Source organism: Sminthopsis crassicaudata, chromosome 3 (assembly GCF_048593235.1).
Source record: "Sminthopsis crassicaudata isolate SCR6 chromosome 3, ASM4859323v1, whole genome shotgun sequence".
NCBI lineage: Eukaryota > Metazoa > Chordata > Mammalia > Dasyuromorphia > Dasyuridae > Sminthopsis > Sminthopsis crassicaudata.
This window is the reverse complement of record NC_133619.1, coordinates 119,281,987-119,302,059: the sequence shown is the minus strand read 5'-3', so window position 1 is coordinate 119,302,059 and position 20,073 is coordinate 119,281,987. Positions and strand designations below refer to the sequence as shown.

Below are 20,073 nucleotides of genomic sequence, written 5' to 3'. Positions count from 1 at the left end.
AAAAATACTTTATTCTGTCTAATCACAGTTCTAAGTTAGAATAAAGAAGAATTAGAGCACCACCTACTGTTCAAAGCAATCAAGTTAAAAACTACAAAGAAAAAAATATCAGGAGTGAGAGATTATTTACCAAAATTCATTTTGTCTTTGTTGTTAGCAATAGCATGGATCAGTCCAATTGTTCCACAGGCATTACTGATGGTTTGCTTCATGAAATATACTGATTCTGTGACGTCTTGTCCTTCTGATTTTATTTTTTCTTCCTCTTCTATTCTGAATACTTCATACTATTATTTTGTTGTTGTTTTTTAAAAGGAGAGGGAAAAAAAGGTCAACATTTTATAGATAGAAAATAATATTACATTCATATTAAACACAGAAATTCACCAATTATTTCTATGCCATGGATCAATAATTTCTTGAAACAAATTAAGATTCAACCCTTTATTACGCTCAAAATGTAAGAGCCTAGGAAAGCTATTTTGAACTTATTTTTAAAAAAATTTAAAATTCACACAAATTTTTAAAGTTAAAAGTTAGCCTTTACAGGATTAATCTAAAAAAGGATAAAAAGGTCAATCTATAGAGAAAAATTCAGGAACCCCTTCATTCCTAGTTGCTACTAGTAAAGTTAAACAGTGACCTAGCACGCTGCTTAGCAAGTGACAAGGGGAAAAGTTAGAAAATAGAAAAGGAGAAATAAGAAAGGAGAAAAGGGACACTGAAGTACATATGGTAGGGAGTGAAATAATGTCATCATCAATTGGCTTAGAGGCAGCTCAGCTTGGCCAAGTATCATTGACTAGACTGACGAGAGAAAATCTGAAATGGTGACGTTAAACTTATTCTGCATTAACTTGTTTTGTCCTCTCAATAACTCTTCAGCAAACTACAGAGAGGGAGAAAAAGGAAAAAGGGGAAAGGGAAGGAGAAAGGAAGGAAACAAGTATGTATGAGATACTATCCTAAATGCTTTGCAAACATTGTTATTTAATTTCATAACAATCCTGAGAGGTAGAGAATATTCTTATATTCACTTTACAAATGAGAAGACAGAGGCAGAAAGAAATAAGTGACTTCCAAAGTCACATGGCGATTAAATGTATGAGGTCAGATTTTAATTTAGATCTTCCTAACTCCAAGCCCTGTCCACTATCCACTATGCCATTTACCTACACTATCAGAATACCTGATGTTGAGAGCTGCCCTAATTTAATCAAGATATGACTGTCATATTAGAACTGTTTTCTCCCAGAAATTAGCATGGTACTATGAAAATAAAGCTTAAGAAACATTAGGTGAACTGAAGCTGAAATTCCTTGAACATACATATATACCATTTTATTGAACATCATCATCATCATCATTATTGGCTATATATACACATATCACCTAGAAAAAAAATTTAATGTTGCAATATTTATAATAATAAATGTATGTTTTCATAAATAAAATGTTTAAGTTATTATACTCTTAACAAGTAGTTTTGAAAGGAAGAAACCTAAACTATAAACAACTATATGAAAAGCTCCTTCAAACCATTAAGTACTGTGAATTAAAGCAACCCCAATATTCCATTTCATACCCATCAGATTTGCAAAGATGACAAAGAAAATGACAAATGTTAGAGGAGAGAAGCTATAGAAAAACAGGCACATTAATGCAGTTAGTGGAGCTATGAATTAGTCCAATCATTCTGGAAAGAGATTTGGAATCGTGATCCAGGAGTACCAAGCTGTATCATATCTTTTGGGTAAGTGATAGTACAAATTGGTCTATAACCCAAAGAGATTAAACAAAGAAGAAAAGGACCTCTATCATACATACAAAGATATTTATAAAAACTCTTTTATATAGCATCCAAAAACTGGAAACTAAGGAGTGCCCATTTATTGAAGAATGGCTAAACAATCATGGCACAGAAATATTATGAAATATTGTTCCCCATTGAACACAGCAACAGCAAGATTACATGATAATCAATTTTGATAGAATTAGCTCTTTTCAACAATGAGACAATTCAGGCCAGTTCCAACAGACTTGTAATAATGAGAGCCAGCTATACCAGAGAAAGGACTGTGGGGACCAAGTATGGATCACAACATAATATTTTCACTTTTTTTGTTGTTAGCTTGTGTTTTGTTTTCTTTCTCATTTTTTCCCTTTTTGATCCCTTTTCTCTTGCAGCATGATAATTTGGAAGTATATATAGAATTGCATGTATAACATATTTGATTATTAGGGGAGGGATGAGGGAAAGGAAAGAAAAAATTTGGAACCCAAGGTTTTGCAAGGATCAATGTTAAAAATTATCTATACATATGTTTTAAAAATAAAAAAGCTTTATTTAAAAAAAAGTCAGGAAAAAAAATATTGTTCCCTAAGAAATAATTGTTTTGGAGAAAACTAGGAAGATTTACATAGAAATTTACTAGAAAAGGAAGTAATATATAATCTCAAAACACAAGCAGAGGGTAGCTGTAGGAGTAACATTCTATCCAATTTTCCTTGAAAGGTAGTGAGGCTACCCTTGGGATCTAATTGGCTCAAGGGCCTTAAAGGCTCATCATACTTCCTAGCTGGCAGAGCCTAAAACTACAGCTGGCTATCTGAGGATTGGTCAGGCCAAGATAATAACTCAAGCAGGGAAGTTTTACTCAGCTGATGAATGTGAGGTTGTTGAATATGGTCTTGCAATGGCTAAGTGAATGTCCTTTTGTTAATTGCTAAATCACCTACAGGTTCCAATATTTAACATAAACTATCAGAGAACTGATCTAATTTAGTTCTAGACCAGAACAGTAGAATGCCTATTTCAGAATCCTAAATGATTTAAATGTATCTAAGAAAAATATTTCTCTTTGAAGAATTTTCTTAAGTTGAAAAATTACACAGGTCAAAGGAGGATTATTAATGAGTGAGATTTCCAAATAATGCCAAGTGTTCCAATCATCCTAATCTAGGATCAACATAATCTAATTGTTGAAGCTGACTCCAGAACCTAACTTGTAAATTTTTTGGAATCTCAACCTAAAGGAAATGAAAGGTATCTGAATCGAGTTTTGTTTTTTTTTCTTTATGCTCAGAGAAATTTCCAATAAAGTTCTTTTAAAAATACGTCTAAAAAAAGTGTCAAGCTCCCTTAAAAGTTGAAACCTTTTTTCATTTAGATTTAATAAGCTATATTCTCAACATAAGGAAGGACTCCTCACTAAGTCAGTAAATTGTCTACAATTAATGAGGTAGATTTTCTTTAGATGAATACATAAAAACAAATTTTCAAAATGTTTCCAATCTCTAAAATTCAAAAGATTCCTATCAAAGTCTTTTAAAACTGGAATGGAAATAATTTTATATACTTATTAGGAATAAAAACCAACTAACATTTCTCAATTGTATTAAGATTATCAATGAAGTTTATTTGAGGTAAAGAAGATTATTTGGAGATTAATGTCTACTTTACTAAAACCAAGACTTCTGAATTCTATTAAGGAAGGCTCTGGTAGAAGAAATAGCCCCATAAAATTAGGCTCCTCTCAGGAAAAGGACTCAAGCTCAGATGGCTGACATCACTTCCTAATCTTCTGAATTCAAGAGGTCTTAAAAAATCTACTCCAGGAGTTCTCTGATGCTTGACTGATGGAAAACAATTGGCAGGTGAGACAAGTGAGCTTCACTGGACTGAATCAATTCAAGGTGTCCTCACAGTAACCTTGTCAAATATCCTCCTGCTATGGGTAAGTAAATCTAATGTTAATTTTTGAAAGATCTAAGAATATCTGTCTCATTTTGTTCCAAAAACGGAACATAAACTACCAGAGCACTGGTCAAACCCAGAACAACTGGAACAATTGGTATGATCATGTAGGACTAGAAATGCATGATATTGCTAAAAGAGAGCATGGGCAATGCAGAGCAAAGTGAAACAGAATTATTTTGGGGGGGAAGGTAGCTTGCTTTCTAAAATAAAAGGATAGTATGTGTCCCCCAAGCCCTAAAGAAAAAGAGAAGGCAAGAGGCCTATTATGAAGAAGACTGTATTCCTCTCCTGACCCTTACCAATGAAGCTCCCAGAGAAGTGAAGTCTTGGCTGATGGCCAGGGAACACTAAGTGGGTGGTGATATGGTTAATTTTCCATGGCCTGCGATGAGGATCACTGACCATGCAGTATGTGCCTTTTCTACAGTCTTGATGTTCCTGGTACAGTTGCTGCTTATGATCTTTTTTTTTTTTTTTTTTTTTTTTTGCAAGAATTCACTATGAAATTTTTAAAAATTAGCAATCGCCCACCACAAACTCAGGCCTTGGTCCTTCCTGGGATCCTCCCAAATTCAGTCACTCCTTCAGGGAACTGTTTTGCTTTGTTGTGCGTCAGTTTTCCTTCAACTGATCCTTAAAGAACATTCACTGTCTTCCTCAGAATGTTCAGACTTATTTTTCAAAGAATATTTATTATACAGAGATAACCAGGTGGTTCAATTGATAGAGTGAAAAGCCTAAAGTCTGAAAAGACATTTTCCTGAGTTCAAATCTGGCTTCAGACATTGTCTAGCTGTGTGACCATGAGTGTGTCACTTAACCCTGTTTGCCTCAGTTTCCTCATCTGTAAAATGAAATGGAGAAGAAGTCAAACCACTCAATTATGTCTACCAAGAAAACCCCAAATGGGGTCATAAAGAGATGGACACACCTGATACAAATGAATGAACAACTCTCTCTGAGCCACTGTTAAACAACTTGGAGATAGACATATACACACCAATTAGATGTATATATATTTGTGTATCCACATACCCACAGATCCACATAAAAATATAAATTACATATACATATAAAAATTTCCTGTATTCAACCAACTTAAATCATACAGGTCAATGTAATGAACACAATACGCTTTCTTGCGAAGACCTAAGAAAGGTACAAAAGTAATAGCAGGTCTGTCACTTCCTTAGTCTTAAAAGCTCTGCCTTAGAGATCACAATAGCTTTTTTAGCTTCTACATCACTATGGACTCAATGAACTTGGAGGGTACAATAATCTCATCTTTTTTCAGACAAGTTATTGTATTTAAAGTCAATTCTTTGCATCCAAACAAATTTATCTCTACTTTTTACTTTATTTTAGCTCTATGTTCATTTTTATATTTGCTTTGACAAGTTTTTGTCTGATTATATACAGAAAGATAATATAGGAAGAAATCTACCAGTAAAGAGTAATTTCCTATCTGATTTTATATATATATATATATATATATATATATATATATATATATACAATTTTAATGTGTGTGATGTTATTCAGTTTTTACTATAATGAGCACTTTACAAGTTTGAAGCTTCTGCATCATTTATAAGACTTTCACCCTTCTCCTAATCTATATTTTCCATACATATTTTGCTGCCTTTGCCTAAAACATTCATATCTTTGCAGTAAAATCATATAGTATCAAAGTATATTTTACTTAATTTGGGGGTCTTATCAAGTTCTTAATAGGATTTCTCTACCTCTTCTTTCTCTGAAATATATTAGCACATTGTAGTTATCTTCATGGCAGTCTTTTTGTAAATATTTAGTACTGTAATATTAAATAATCTAAGAAATGATGTTTCTTGCTACACTTGGACTTAAAACAAAAACAAATCCCACCAAATCCTTTGTTTATTTCTCCTAGGAGGAACTTGTCATCATCTAGATGTTTTTGTTGGAAGATAACCTTGGTGTTAACTGCTAAACTGTCTTTAGAAAATTGTAAAACTTCCTTCATGACTGTAATTTTCTCTTTAAAACAAAAACCCGCTTTTAAAATATTTTTCTGACAGTGAATTATAGAATGCTACAGTCTCCAAAGAACTAAAATTACCCCAGAAGCAATGGAACATAATACAAGAGCCAAGAAATTATGAAGGAGAAAAAGAATAAAAGATGTCATCAAAGAAATATGAGTTAAAAATTAAGGTAGACCAGTTCTATAGCAAGCATAAAGGTTAGTCCAGAGCCTCTCAGTGCTCTGTTGGCATTCTTGAGATGTCAAGAGAAGGTGACAAACAGCTTGCGCTAAGTGGAAGCTTTGTGGTGAATTTATAGCACATTATGGACAAGAGTTGTGCAAATGGGTAGGATTAGGTAGATTGTGATGTCTAATTCTAGAGGGAATAAGTTCATAAATAAGACTGCAGCGGCATCTAAGCATATTTTATATGTTATTAGACCCAATATTCTAGCCTATCAAAATCTTTTAGGATTCTAGTACTCAAGGTGGTAGCTTTCTCTCTTTGCCTTATGGTCTCTGCTCACCTGAAAAAAATGTCAAATAAGCCTTTATCAAGGAAATGGATACAAATATGATGAAATATAGAGCCATGCCACTAAAGATATCTTTCCAAGTCAACATCAAATCACTATCATTCAACCTGTTCTAAATCAACAAACTGTATTATTGTCTTAGTTCACAGCTTTTCATCTTTTGTACAAATAGAAATGAAAATAAATGCAAATTATGAATATTAAATAATACACTAACTCATCAATAACTAGAGAAGAAAAAATACAACCATGAAGCTTCATCTCATAACCATCACATTAGCAAAGATGACAAGATTAAAACAATAAATGTTAAAAGACCTATAAGAAGACAGATACACTAATGTAGTAACACAACAGTTCTGAAAATAATTTGGAACTATCCTAGAAATCACTGACTATATCTACTTTTTAAACTTCTGAGGTCCCTCAAGAGGATTGAGCAAAGGAAAGAGCTATTCTATTTAAACATACACACCCTACTGTAGCCCAACTTTTGTAATAAAAAAGAACTGGAAACAGAGGTTAAGCATCAACTGAAAAATATCAGAACAAAGCGTGCTATACGAAACATCAAACATTGTGCTGTAAGAAACAACAACAACAACAACAACAACAACAAACCAAAAAAAAAAAAAAAAAACCAAAAAAAAAAAAACAATAAAACTTGGGAAGACTTTATGAGGTAATGCAATGTGAAATAAGCAGAATAAAAAGAAACTTTATTCAAGGACCATAATAACATAAAGGAAAATAACACTAAGACATTAGAACTTCAATGAATGACCAATTTTGGATTCAAAGGACTAATGATGAAATGAACCTTTCAACTCTTGGGACAAGAAATGACAAATTCTAGGGACAGAATGAGACACACCACACACTTGATGCTTTATTGTTATGAGAAAGCTTTCTATTATTTCAAAGAGGACAAATCAATTATAAAATGACAGCACTTTTTAACTAAAAAAAAAAAAAAAGTTTAAATAGTTTTAAAAGAACAAGAGACTTCAAAAAATTTCAGTAAATTCAGAATTTTCCAGAGATACCAATTTAGTAACACTATCAAAAAAAAAAAAAAAAAAAAAAAAAAAAAAAAAAAAAAGCATTAGGGGGCAGCTAGATGGTGCAGTGGATAGAGCACCAGCCCTGAATTCAGGAGGACCTGAGTTCAAATCTGGTCTCAGACACTTGACACTTCCTAGCTGTGTGACCCTCAGCAAGTCCACTTAACCCCAGCCTCAGAAAAGAAGAGAAAAAAAAAAAGCATTAAAGTTAGTCTAGCATGACCTGATTTCTTGTGATTTCCAGCTTCCTTTTTACATGTTCACTAGCCATCTCTTTAATATAGTCTAGAACTTTGCCAAAAACTACAGTAAAACTAAATGTTATACAGCTTGTAAATTCTACTTTCTTTCTTTTCCTTTCTCTTTCTAAAAAAAATAAAATAAAATAAAAAATAAATCAGGAAAATATTAGTCATTCTCTCCACTCCAGTGCTTGTCCCAATTTCCATTTTCTTTCAAAAACCACTGACAGTGGCTAAGCTGTCAGTGGTATTCACCAATTCTTTTATTAACAAAGTATAATTCATCTGTGTCACTTATGGGAAGAACTCGATTATTCTTATTCCATGTACTTTGTGCGTTTATATCTAAGCATCTGGGTTTACTCCAAGTGTCTTTCTTGGACCTTTCCACATGCAAACTTGTGGATTTCATCACTCCTATTCTTTTTCCTCTACTGTTGCTACTCTCTGTGAAGGGTGGATAACTTAAGGCAGTGGTCCTCAAACTTTTTAAATAGAGGGCCAGTTCACTGTCCCTCAGACTATTGGAGGGCCGGACTATAGTAAAAGCAAAAACTCACACCCTGTCTCCGCCCCTCAGCCCATTTGCCATAACCCGGCGGGCCGCATAAACGTCCTCAGTGGGCCGCATCTGGCTCACAGGCCAGTTTGAGAACCCCTAACTTAGAGGATGCAGAATCATTCTTTTCCCTTATGATTAGTCTTATGAAATTCTAAGAAACAACAAAAAGAAATAGCAGTTTCAGTTTAGTTGTTTAAGTAAAGAACTGCTTTCCTTTAGATGTGGAAAATTTACTTTCTTATTGCTAAGGATCTTCTCAAAGAAGAACAGAGCAGATTGCATTCAAGAAACCAAATATGTGTGTGTTGATGATTTCTTGGAATCCAGACTTTACACTTGTTTGCTTTTCTCCACCTACACTTACTTCTGCCCACAAGAATCCCACATTTGATATCTCTCAAAACTACTCTATCTTCATGGTCTTGATCTCTAACATTCTCCTGTCTGACCACAACAACCTGTCCTTTCTCCTCCCACTCTGTCTCACTTTTTCACTCTCACTGAGAACACCAACTCTTTGACTTCTCCCAATTACTTTTATATAACTCCAATTTTGACTTCACTTCCATTCTTCATCCAATATGAGCCCCATAGTTAGACATCTCAAAATGTTTTTCTAGCTTTCACTATACACTCCTCCCTTACATAGCCACAACCTTCATGAAGTTTACTATCTATTTACTCTGATTCTAAGTAGTTCAAAAGAACTTCACTGGAAAAAGTCAGAAAATTAAGGCAAATGTGCCTATTACAAATGAATGCTATATATCTAAACGTCTCAGTAATTCTTTCTTCTATAGTTGATGTTATCAAAACCTAAGCAATCATTCCAAACTTTTTTCAATCAATAGCTATGCTGGTTCTCCTCTTCCACTTTTCACCTTACTATTACATTGAAAAAAATCAAGGTTAAGTTCCTTCAAATTCCACATTCTCTCTCAAAATTTCTCTGTCTCTATAGAGAAAAGCTCCCTGCTTCCTTTCCAAGACTAATCCCATCATATATATTAATTCCAGCCTCTACAGAACTTTGTCCCAATTTTTGTCTTCCAATTTAAATCTTCAACTTCCTATAATCTAATTACCACCATAACACCAATAAAAACACTTTGAGAAGTCACCAATGATCTCTCAATCAGTATTTTTTCTTGATCCTCAGCCTCCTTGACCTTGATTCTCCAGTTTTGAATTGTTTCTTGATTTTAGCACATACTGGTAAATACAGTATGGAATACCTTATCAAAAATTTGAACATAGATTTGAAATCTATAAAATTACAATTTTACGTATTATAAAAATGACCCAAAAGTTATAAAACTATTAAGGCCCTGAGTAATTTCTCTAAAACTCTATATTGCAGAGGTGGTGTCCACCTGGAATTAATTTTCATGTGTTCAAATATAATAGCTGATATTTACATAACATTTTAAAGTTTACAAAGCATTTTATATACATTCTCTCATTAAATGTTCTATTTCTATGAGTTATTACAAGTTAATCCACACTTTGAAGATGAGAAAACTGAGGTTCACAGAAGATAAGGAATTCGACCACTGTCACAAAACTAGTATGTATCAGAAGGAATGATGTGAACCCAGATCTTCCTGATTTCAGGTTTCCATTCTATCCCATTATTACATATTGCCTCTCAGAAGGATAACTGCTAATTTTAGGGAAATAAATGATATCTATTTTTAAAAAATAATTTTAATTTCACAATAAAGAAGCATTTTGTTTTGACCAGTACCCTTGTCATAGCTAACATTTACCTTTTCTGTAATTGGAAAGAGAAGTAATACTGCACAAACTGGTCGTGGCACCATGCTAAGGAGTTCAGGTTCCATACCATACACATCAACAAATTGCCAGTTGGGATGTAGACCTAATTGTTTAAGAAACTGTTAAAAAAGGGAAAAAAAAAAAAGTATGTTATTAATAGGGAAATTTTCAAAAAAATTACTTAAACTTTCAAGATCATGATTTAGGCACTGTATATAATAGAAAGAAAGATGTTCAGCTTCACACATCCTATTGTATCCAAAGCAGTAGCATGTGGGTATTTTAAGATGAGCTAGATGAATGAAAATCAAAATCAATTTTTAACACCATCAACAACTTACCTTTGTATTCTGCATCACCTTTTTCTAAATCATGCTTTAAATTACACTTAAAACCTAACAAGCTTCTCTCTCTAGAACATTAAATGTTATTGTGATAGTAATCTTTTAAGTTTTTTCCTTCTCAAAATAAGATATCTCAGCTCTAATATGAACCAGCTGGCTCATTTGAGACAAATTATTGAATTTCTCTGGATCTTAGTTTTCTTTTTCTCATTTGTCAAATGAAGAGTATGAACTTGGGCATATGTATTAAGATGAAAAGTCCTGCTATAGATTTTACTTTTGTTTGATATTTGATATCAAATATCAAAATATTTATAGCAACACTTTTTTTGGGGTAGCAAGTAACTAAAAACCATGTGGATTGGTTATGGATGAACAAACTAATAATATGAAGACAATGGATGTTACTGTACTGTAAGAAACAATGAATATGAGGAATTCAAAGAAACATGTAAAAACTGATAAATAGAACTAGGGAAATAATACATAAAATAACTACAATAATAAAAAAAACAAAACTGAACATTACACATAATTATGAACAATTTTTTTTAATCACAGGAGATGATTAATATACCTTTCTCTTCCTTTTTGCTGGAAAAAGTGGGGGAAGCTACTAGTCTGTATTGTTGTGTACTCTATTAAATATGGTCATATGGTCTGTATTTATTTATTTAACCATTTTCTTTTGTTTCAAGGCAAGGTGGGTAGGATGCAAGAGGGAATAAACCCAGAAATGCCACAGAAGGTATAAGTTAAACTTCAAGAAAAATAAGAGAAAAATGTCTAAGGTCCTCTTCCAAATATAAATAAAGCAAGATGATTTTCCAACACTTCAGAAATCACTGACTTTTACTTAGTCTAAACTCATGTCTAAAACCAAACATCTTCTCACATCAGCTACTCCTCCTAACTTCCTTATTTTTGTCAAACTAAAGATTCATCCTAGTCCTCTTAGTCCTGCAATCCTCTCTCAATCACCAGCTTGTGTATTAACTTTCTCACCAACATTTCCAACATCCTAGTTTTTCTCAAATCCCACTGCTTCCCCCAATCCCCTACCCACTGAAAGTATTTGTTTTTTTAAGGTAGGAACCTAGTACCTATCAGGTCCAGGTAATAAAAACAATCTAAGGACGGCAGAGATAGAGTAAAGAACAGAGGCTACCACAATATCCTAGAAGAGGCAGATTTAAAGATTTTTGACATAGATTAGCTAAGAAGTTGGGAGAAAACATTCCTAAGTGGGAGCAAATTAAATGTACATTCAATGCATTAAGGAAAAATATTCAAATCACATCTAGAGAATAACAAAAATAACATGCATTTATATATAATTATATATACGGTTTTATATGTGTACACACATACACACACACACACACGATAAAAAGTCACAAAATGCTTTCTTCACAATCAGCACTAGAAAGTACTTTCATTTCACAAATAAAACCCAAAGAAGTGATATTATTTGCCTCAAATCACAAATCTCATTAGAAATATAATCGGGCTTTGAATTGGAAAAATAATCATGAAAAAGTCCTTAAAAAAAAAAAATTTAGAACCTGAAGAAAAAGTAAACATTAAAAGAAATCCCAAAATGAAAATTCTTAGGAACATTAGAGTCCAAATCCAGAGCTTCCAAATCAAGGAAAAAGTATCACAAGCAGCCAGAAATAATTATTCATGTAGCAAAAAGCAATAGTCAGGATGATAGATTTATTAACTACAACTATACAGGAAAGGACAGATTGGAATATGATCCTCTAAAAGGCAAAGATCTAGGTTTACAATGAAAAATAATTTATTCGGCAAAATAATAATAAGATAATAATAACTAAAAATAATAAGCTATAATCCTACAGGGAAAGAAATGAACCTTTAATGAAATAGACAGAACTTGCAAATATTCCTAATAAAAATACTAGATCATAATAGAAAACCTGAACTACAAACACAGGAATCAAGAAAACAAAAAAAGGTAAACACAAGAAAAATCATAAGAGACTAGACAAGGTTAGACTGCTTACATTCCCATATGGGGAGGTGATCAGAACTTTACTATCATCAAGCAAGAACCAAAGAAGTCCTTGAAATTAGCTAGAAAGTCTGGGAGTGATTTTGTTACCTTCCAATTAGCTCAAAAAAAAAGAATGAAAAAGATGAAGAAGAGGAGCATCCTGAGAGTGAGTAAGAGAAAGAATAAGGAAAATTATCTCACACAAATAATGTATGCAAGTAGAAATCTATACAACGAGAAAAGGAAGGGAATAGGTTATACTTGCACCTCTCACCAAAATTGTTCAAAGGGAAGAAAAAACAAATTCACAAAGCTAGTTATAAAATACATCTTATCTAACAGGGAAATAATGGAAAATAGGAGGGAGAATAAAATGAGGAAGGAAATAGAAGTAAAACACTGTTAAAGAGGCCCAAGAGAAAAGAGGGGAGGGAAGAAGAGAAACGGTAATTAGTCAGAAACAAAACAAACTAGGAGGCAGGGGAAAAAGAAAAGGAAAAAAATTTAAGAGAATAGAATGGATCAAAATATACAATTAGCAGTGCGTTTATACAGGATAAACTCACTTGTAAAATAGAAGCAGTTAGTAAAATGGATTAAAAACCAAAATACAATATTATTTGGAAAAAACCCATGAAGTTAAAAGGCTAGAACAGAATCTATTACACTACAACTCAAGTAAAAAAAGGCAGAAATAACAATTAGAAAAAAACAATAGCAAAAATGGACCCAATTAAAAAAGGTAAGAAGGGAAACTCCATTTTGCTGAAAGGTACCATATTTAATGAATATTAATACTAAACAAATAGGCACATAATAGAACAGCATCTAAACTATTAAAGGAAAAGTTTGAGTTACAAGGAGAAATAGACAGTAACAGTGTAATAAAAAAGAACATCAATTTACTACTTTCAGACCTAATAATTACATACAAAAAAGAAAGCAAGGACATGAATAAATTTTAGAAAAGATACACCTCTAAAGAATACTGAATGGGAATAGATAGCATTATGTCGATTTCTCAGGTGTGCAAGGTATCTTCACAAACAACAACAAACAAACGAAAAATACTGAATTAATAAATAAAACTAGAAACTGGATTGTTTGTTGTTCTTCAGTCTTTTTTGGGAAAAGTATAAATAAATATAAAAAATTGATTAGTTGATTTGATTTTTAAAAAAAGATCAAATTTCTATTGTCCAAAATTTAATTTTAGCATTATATAAATATTTTTTAAAATAGTTATGGAAGGAGTCTTACCAAATTTCTCATATGATGCAAATATAGTTTTGTTATTTAAACCAGGGAAAGTCAAAACAGATAAAACCCAAAATCCCTAATGAAAACTGATAAAAATTTTAAATAATACTTTAGTAGAGGGACTACAGCAATATATCCCAAAGATTATAAATTATTCCCAAGATAGATTTATATTGGGAATGCAGTGCTGGTTCAATATTAGAAAAACTATAAATGCAATTGAGACAGCACTAAAAAAAAATAAATAAATAAACAAAAAAAATCATAATTATTTCAGTTGATACAAAAAAAAAAAGCTTTTGATAAACCACAATACTCACTCAAAACACTAAAAAGCATAGAAATAAACAGAGGTGTCTATCTAAAACCCAAAGGCAGTATCTGAAACAAAATAGAAGTCCTTCAAGTAAGATCAGGAATAAAGCAAGGATGTCTATCCTTATTACTATTTAACATAGTGCTAGAAATATTAACAATGGCAATAAAAAAGAAAAAAAAAACCCATAGAAAAGAAATTAAAGGAACAATCACAGGCACAAAGGAAACAAAACTCACTTTTTTTTTTTTGGGCAGATGATAGTTTACAGAACTCCAGGGATAACCAAAAATATAAATGAAAGCAAATAACTTCAGCAAAGTTGTAGGATAAGAAACAAAACCACGCAAATCAACAATATTTCTGTATACCAACAAAATTTAGCAAAAAAGAGACAGAAAAATGCCACTTAAAATCCCTGACATTACAAAATATTTGGGAATTAACTTGCCATGATACAGGCAGCAACTAAATGAACACAATTACAAAACACTCTTCACACAAATAAAGGCAGGTCTAAAAAAGTAGAGAAATGTTAATTTTTTGTAGGTAGACCATGCCATTATAATAAAAAGGGCAATACTACCTAAATTAATTTACTTTTTTTTGCTATCTTTCAAATCAAATGTAAGAGATTACTTTATAGAGATAAAAAATAAAATTCATCTGAAGAAAAAAATAAGTCAATAACATCAGAGTTAAGAGTAGTTCAAGATCTCGAACTAAATACTATGATCATTAATATAATTTAATACTGGGTGAAAAAAAAAAATGTTCAGTGGAAAAGATTAAATACAAAGAACCCAGATACTGGGAAAGAACTCACTTGAAAAACTTTTTATAAAGAGTCCAGCAAAAACTAAATATAGACCAACATCTCACATTATTTACCAACTTAAGCTCCAAATGGGCATATGATATAGACATAAAAGGTGACATCATAAACAAATTAGAGGAACATGGAAATTACATGTTACATCTATGGATAGGGAGTTCATAACAAAATGAGAAGAGTTTCACGTGAAATCTGTTCTCCAAAATAGGGTGTTTTTGTTTAATTCCTTTCTTTTCTCTTCTCTATCACAAAGACTAAGAAAAAAAAAAAAGAATAATTTCCCCTGCAAGGTTCTCATTAATTCTACCTCCCAATTTCTCCCTTTTATTAAGAATCAGATACACCAACTCTGAGATACCACTGCATACCTGTCAGATTGGCTAGAGTGACAGGAAAAGATAATGTTGAATGTTGTAGGGGATATGGGAAAACTGGGACACTGATACATTGTTGGTGGAATTGTGAATACATCCAGCCAATCTGGAAAGCAATTTGAAACTATGCTCAAAAAGCTATCAAACTGTATATATTCTTTGATCCAGCAGTGTTGCTACTGGGCTTGTATCCCAAAGAGATCTTAAAGGGAAAGGGATCTGTATGTACAAGAATGTTTCTGGCAGCCCTCTTTGTAGTGGCCAGAAACTGGAAACTGAGTAGATGCCCCTCAATTGGAGAAGGCTGAATAAACTGTGGTATATGAATATTATGGAATATTATTGTTCTGTAAGAAATGACCAACAGGATGATTTCAGAAAAGCCTGGAGAGATTTACATGAACTGATGCTGAGTGAAATGAGCAGGACCAGGAGATCATTATATACTTCAACAACAATACTATATGATGATCAATTCTGATGGACGTGGCCCTCTTCAACTATGAGATGAACCAAATCAGTTCCAATAGAACAGTAATGAACTGAACCAGCTGCACTCAGCGAAAGAACTCTGGGAGATGACTATGAGCCACTACATAGAATTCCCAATCCCTCTAATTTTGTCCACCTGCATTTTTTATTTCCTTTACCGGCTAATTGTACACTGTTTCAAAGTCCAATTCTTTTTGTACAGCAAAATAACTGTTTGGACATGTATACATATATTGTATTTAACTTATATTTTAACATAGTTAACATGTATTGGTCAACCTGCCATCTAGGGGAAGGAGGGGAAAAGTTGGAACAAAAGGTTTTGCAATTGTCAATGCTGAAAAATTACCCATGCATGTATCTTGTAAATAAAAAATATTTAATAAAAAAAAAAAATCAGATCCACAATAGAATTTCCTTTCATTGGTTTTTCACCTTCTGAAAGAATTGTCATTCATATAAGCCAAGAAATTATTTGTTTTATTTTGAGCAGAGGAATCCAAGAAATGTCCATAACCCCCTCATTTCTATGTCATTTCTTTGTGAAAGGTTTCTAATCTGGTTCCTGAACTAATCAATTTGCTCTTTCTATATAATGTATAATACACTCTGAAACACAATACCTTGTTTTTCTTCTGTGGTTAATCTCACTGAGATGATTTTTCTTTTCTTTTATTAATATATAAGCATCTTGGGCCACTTGTGCTTTTGTCAGCTCTGCTCGATTCATTTTTATCAGGTCAATGTACTAGTGTTCTCTTGTGTTCTCTCTTATGTGGTAGTATTCCTCCTAATATTTTATTTACTCTTCTCCATGACAACAGGACTGTCAAGATTTTTTGCTGGCAGTTTTCTCCTTCTCTTTGACTTTTTAAATTAATTTAATTGCCTTTCTGATTAGTTTCAAAATGGTCTCTTCCCCTCCTTCCCCCTTCAATATTTGAAATACATTCCATTTCTAGCCAAAGACTCATCATTCCTATATTTTAAGCTGTGCTCCAATAATCAAAATCCCATTTCATCTATATTGCTCCTCAAAACTTTTTCTACTTAAACTATTTTCTGAACTTTCTTCACCTTGACTGAACTTTATATATCTATCACTATACAAATTCTTTTATAACTGCTCTCATTTGTCATTTTTGTCTGTCCTTTAGGGTGCTTCTCTAAACATAGCCAAAAACAACATTTGCCTTTTGTCGGCATGTCACATTACTTATTCATACTGAATTTACTGTCCATTAAACTGTCAGATTTTTTTTAAGGGAACTATTATCTGGTCATATTGTAATTTTGAAGTTTTATATTTATTCCTGTTAAATAAAACAGGAATTGTTATTTGATTTAATATCAGTAAAAGTATTTACATTATGTGGTTTCTAGATGGGGATAAGTTGGGAGGGAAGGTTAGAAAGACTGACTAGTTTTGTAAGCCAAGGAAAATCACTTAAGACTTAGTTAGACAGCTAAGTATACTCAAATTACAAAAACTCTGATTTGCATTGCTGAAAGGTGTTCTAAATCACTTTTGGTCAGAGAAATGAAAATTAAGATAACTCTTGAGATACCACTACATACCTCTCAGATTGGCTAAGATGACAGGAAATGATAATGACAAATGTTGGAGGGGATGTGGGAAAACTGGGATAGTAATACATTATTACTGGAGTTGTGAACTGATTCAACCATTCTGAAGAGTATGTTAGAACTATATCCAAAGAGTTATCAAACTCTGCATATCCTTTGATCCAGCAGTGTTTCCCAAAGGGATCATAAAGGAGAGAAAAGAACCCACATGTGCAAAAATGTTTGTAGCAGCCCTTTTTGTAGTGGCAAGGAACTAGAAACTGAATGGATGCCCATCAGTTGGAGAATGGCTGAATAAGTTACAGTCTAAGAATATTATGGAATACTATTGTTCTGTAAGAAACGATCAGCAGGATGATTTCAGAGAGGACTGGAAGGACTCACATGAACTGATGCTAAGTGAAATGAGCAGAAGAACCCGGAGAACAGCACAATTATACAACGATCAATTCTGATGGACATGGCTCTCATCAACAATTAGATGATTCAGACCAGTTCCACTGGCCTTGCAATGAAGAAAGCCATCTGCACCCAGCAAGAGGACAATGGGAACTGAATGTGGTCCACTGTAGAGGGTCATAGACAGTGGAGGAACTCTCAATGAGGTATAAGACCTTTTAGTCCAGAGGGAACCTGCTGACCATGTCTGATTCAGCTCTTATCTCCCCTTGGGTGTCTCACCCTTCCAGAGAAGTCAGAGGGAGTGACAACCTGTGTTCTACTTGAAGCAGAGACACTTGCAGTAAATGATGCATTTACATAATAATAACCGGGTGCTTATAGTTAACACATGCTCAGTGTGCTGTGGTGATGTAATTTTACTAAGGTAATTAGGGCTGAGAGAACTTGAAATAAAGGAATTGTATATTTGACCAGAGATCCTCCATAGAGCTAGTCCAGATGGTATATTTTGGCACCACAGTGTGGGGGCTCTAGAAAGCACAGTACAGACCACAATATAGTATTTTCATTTTTTGTTGTTTGCTTGCATTTTATTTTTTCTCATTTTTTTCCTTTTGATCTGATTTTTCTTATGTAGCATATTTGTGGAAATATATATATAAAAGAATTGCACATGTTTAACATTTTTAAAAAGTATCAAAAAAAAAGTTGACAAAAGTTGAAACTTGTTTTATCAATGATCATAGCTATACACAAAAGGAATCCCTACTATAATAACATCATTCAGTCTTTAGAACTAAGGAGGTAGAATCCACTCTTTCTGGGAGTAGCTCATTCCAATTTTGGTTAGTTCTGATCAACAGGAAGTTTTCTTTGATAACAAGACTTAATTGGCTTTTGTGAAGCTTATAGCTATGACTCCTGCGTTGGTCCACTGGAGTTAAACAGAACAAAATAAATCCCTCTTCCACAAATATTTGAAGACAACTACCATGTTCCCATTTGAGTCTGCTCTAGGCTAAACATATTTAGTTCTTTCAGCAAATTTTCATGTATAATGAACACAAAATTTTTCTATCTTGGTTGCTATCCTCTGGACACTTTCCAGTTTATCAATATCCTTCAGATGCCAAAAACTCAATTCAAATGAGATCTGACAAGGACTAGAAAACCACTTCTCTTTCTCAAAACTATGTTTCTTTTACTGCAGCTCAACATCTAAATAGCTTTTTTAACTAAAAAAGTATTATTAATATTGAGCTGATTTGTGTTAAAAAGCCATTTTAATGCCTATCTTTGGGGATGGGGGAATGGGTATTCTAAAAAGCATGGCAAAAAAGTTATCAAACCTATATTCTTAAAATACTTTTAAAAAATACACTATCAGATCACTTTCGTAATTATGATTTTAATTGTAATTTGAAATCTAATAAAACAATTATTCAAGTGCAAATATTGTTTCATTATTTCCCTTAATATTCTTTCCTATGAATTATGTTATTACTATTGGTTTATCTTAATATATAAAACATTAGATTGATATTTAGGTTATATAGAATTAAATCTAGAAATCTGTGTAATAGTAATTTTAGAAGATCAAGCTGAAGACAGATTTGCATCAACAGATTCAGTTTTCCTTACTTACTAGAAGTTTCTTAGTCTAATGAAATCCCAGGTACAAACAACAAAAACATCTCATTATTTTAACTCCTGATTTTCTGCAGGTAGCTGAAATATTCAATTTGATCCCTAGTTCTCATTCTAAACGTCTCTATTGTTTTTGACAAAAAAAATTCCTAGAGACAATATGAGTTATGTTTTTAAGTCAACTTGTAACTCCTTTCATTTTTGTAGTTATTTAATTCTTTTCTACTAAATAAAATAAACATTAATTTTGTTTTATTGCTCACCCATATCTGTCTTTTCTATTTATTCAATCTAGAGTATAATCTACCATCTTTAGAAAAGGTGGTAGAAAGGTAGAAAGATTCACCTTTAAATAATAGGAACTACCTGATGTCTTTTTCTTCTTTCCCAATCATTTTCTCCAATGTGCTTCTTTTAATTAGACATTAAAATAACCCATTAATTCTTTTCTATGAGGCTAGGAGATAGCTGTCAATCTGTTTTATAATTTTGATAGTAATCCACTCATTTTAAAGGGAAAAATGTTAAATCAGATCTGCTTTTCAGTAAAAAAATTGAACTTTTCTACTCTTCTTATGCCACCTTTACAATCAATTTTAACTGAATTCAGCAATATTTATTTATACTCATCAAGTACCTTTTTAAAGAACTTTTTATTTTCATGTTTTCGTTCTGCCCTTTACTGTAGATAAATTGGATAAATCAATTCATTTCACTTGAGCCCCCACTTTCCTCAGTATACATTGGGGGTCAAGGGTAGACTCTCTAAAAGGGAACAGGAATTTATGTGATTCCCTCATTATTTTTTAATATTGAATAGAAATCACTTTTATTATAGTCTTTGT

At 32.5% G+C, this 20,073-nt stretch overlaps 1 protein-coding gene across 5 annotated transcripts in view; it reads right to left on the bottom strand.

Annotated features, from left to right (window-relative positions):
- The window catches only part of UCHL3 (ubiquitin C-terminal hydrolase L3), an 85,999-nt gene that overhangs the window by 47,734 nt on the left and 18,192 nt on the right, over positions 1-20,073 (bottom strand). For all 5 annotated transcript variants that reach the window (XM_074299271.1, XM_074299273.1, XM_074299275.1 and 2 more), the window contains exons 2-3: positions 9,942-10,070; positions 131-287 (exon numbers count right to left, since the gene is read on the bottom strand). In XM_074299271.1, the coding sequence (XP_074155372.1) occupies positions 131-287; positions 9,942-10,016 (232 nt within the window). In that variant the 5' untranslated portion in view covers positions 10,017-10,070. The remainder of the gene's footprint in view (positions 1-130; positions 288-9,941; positions 10,071-20,073) is intronic.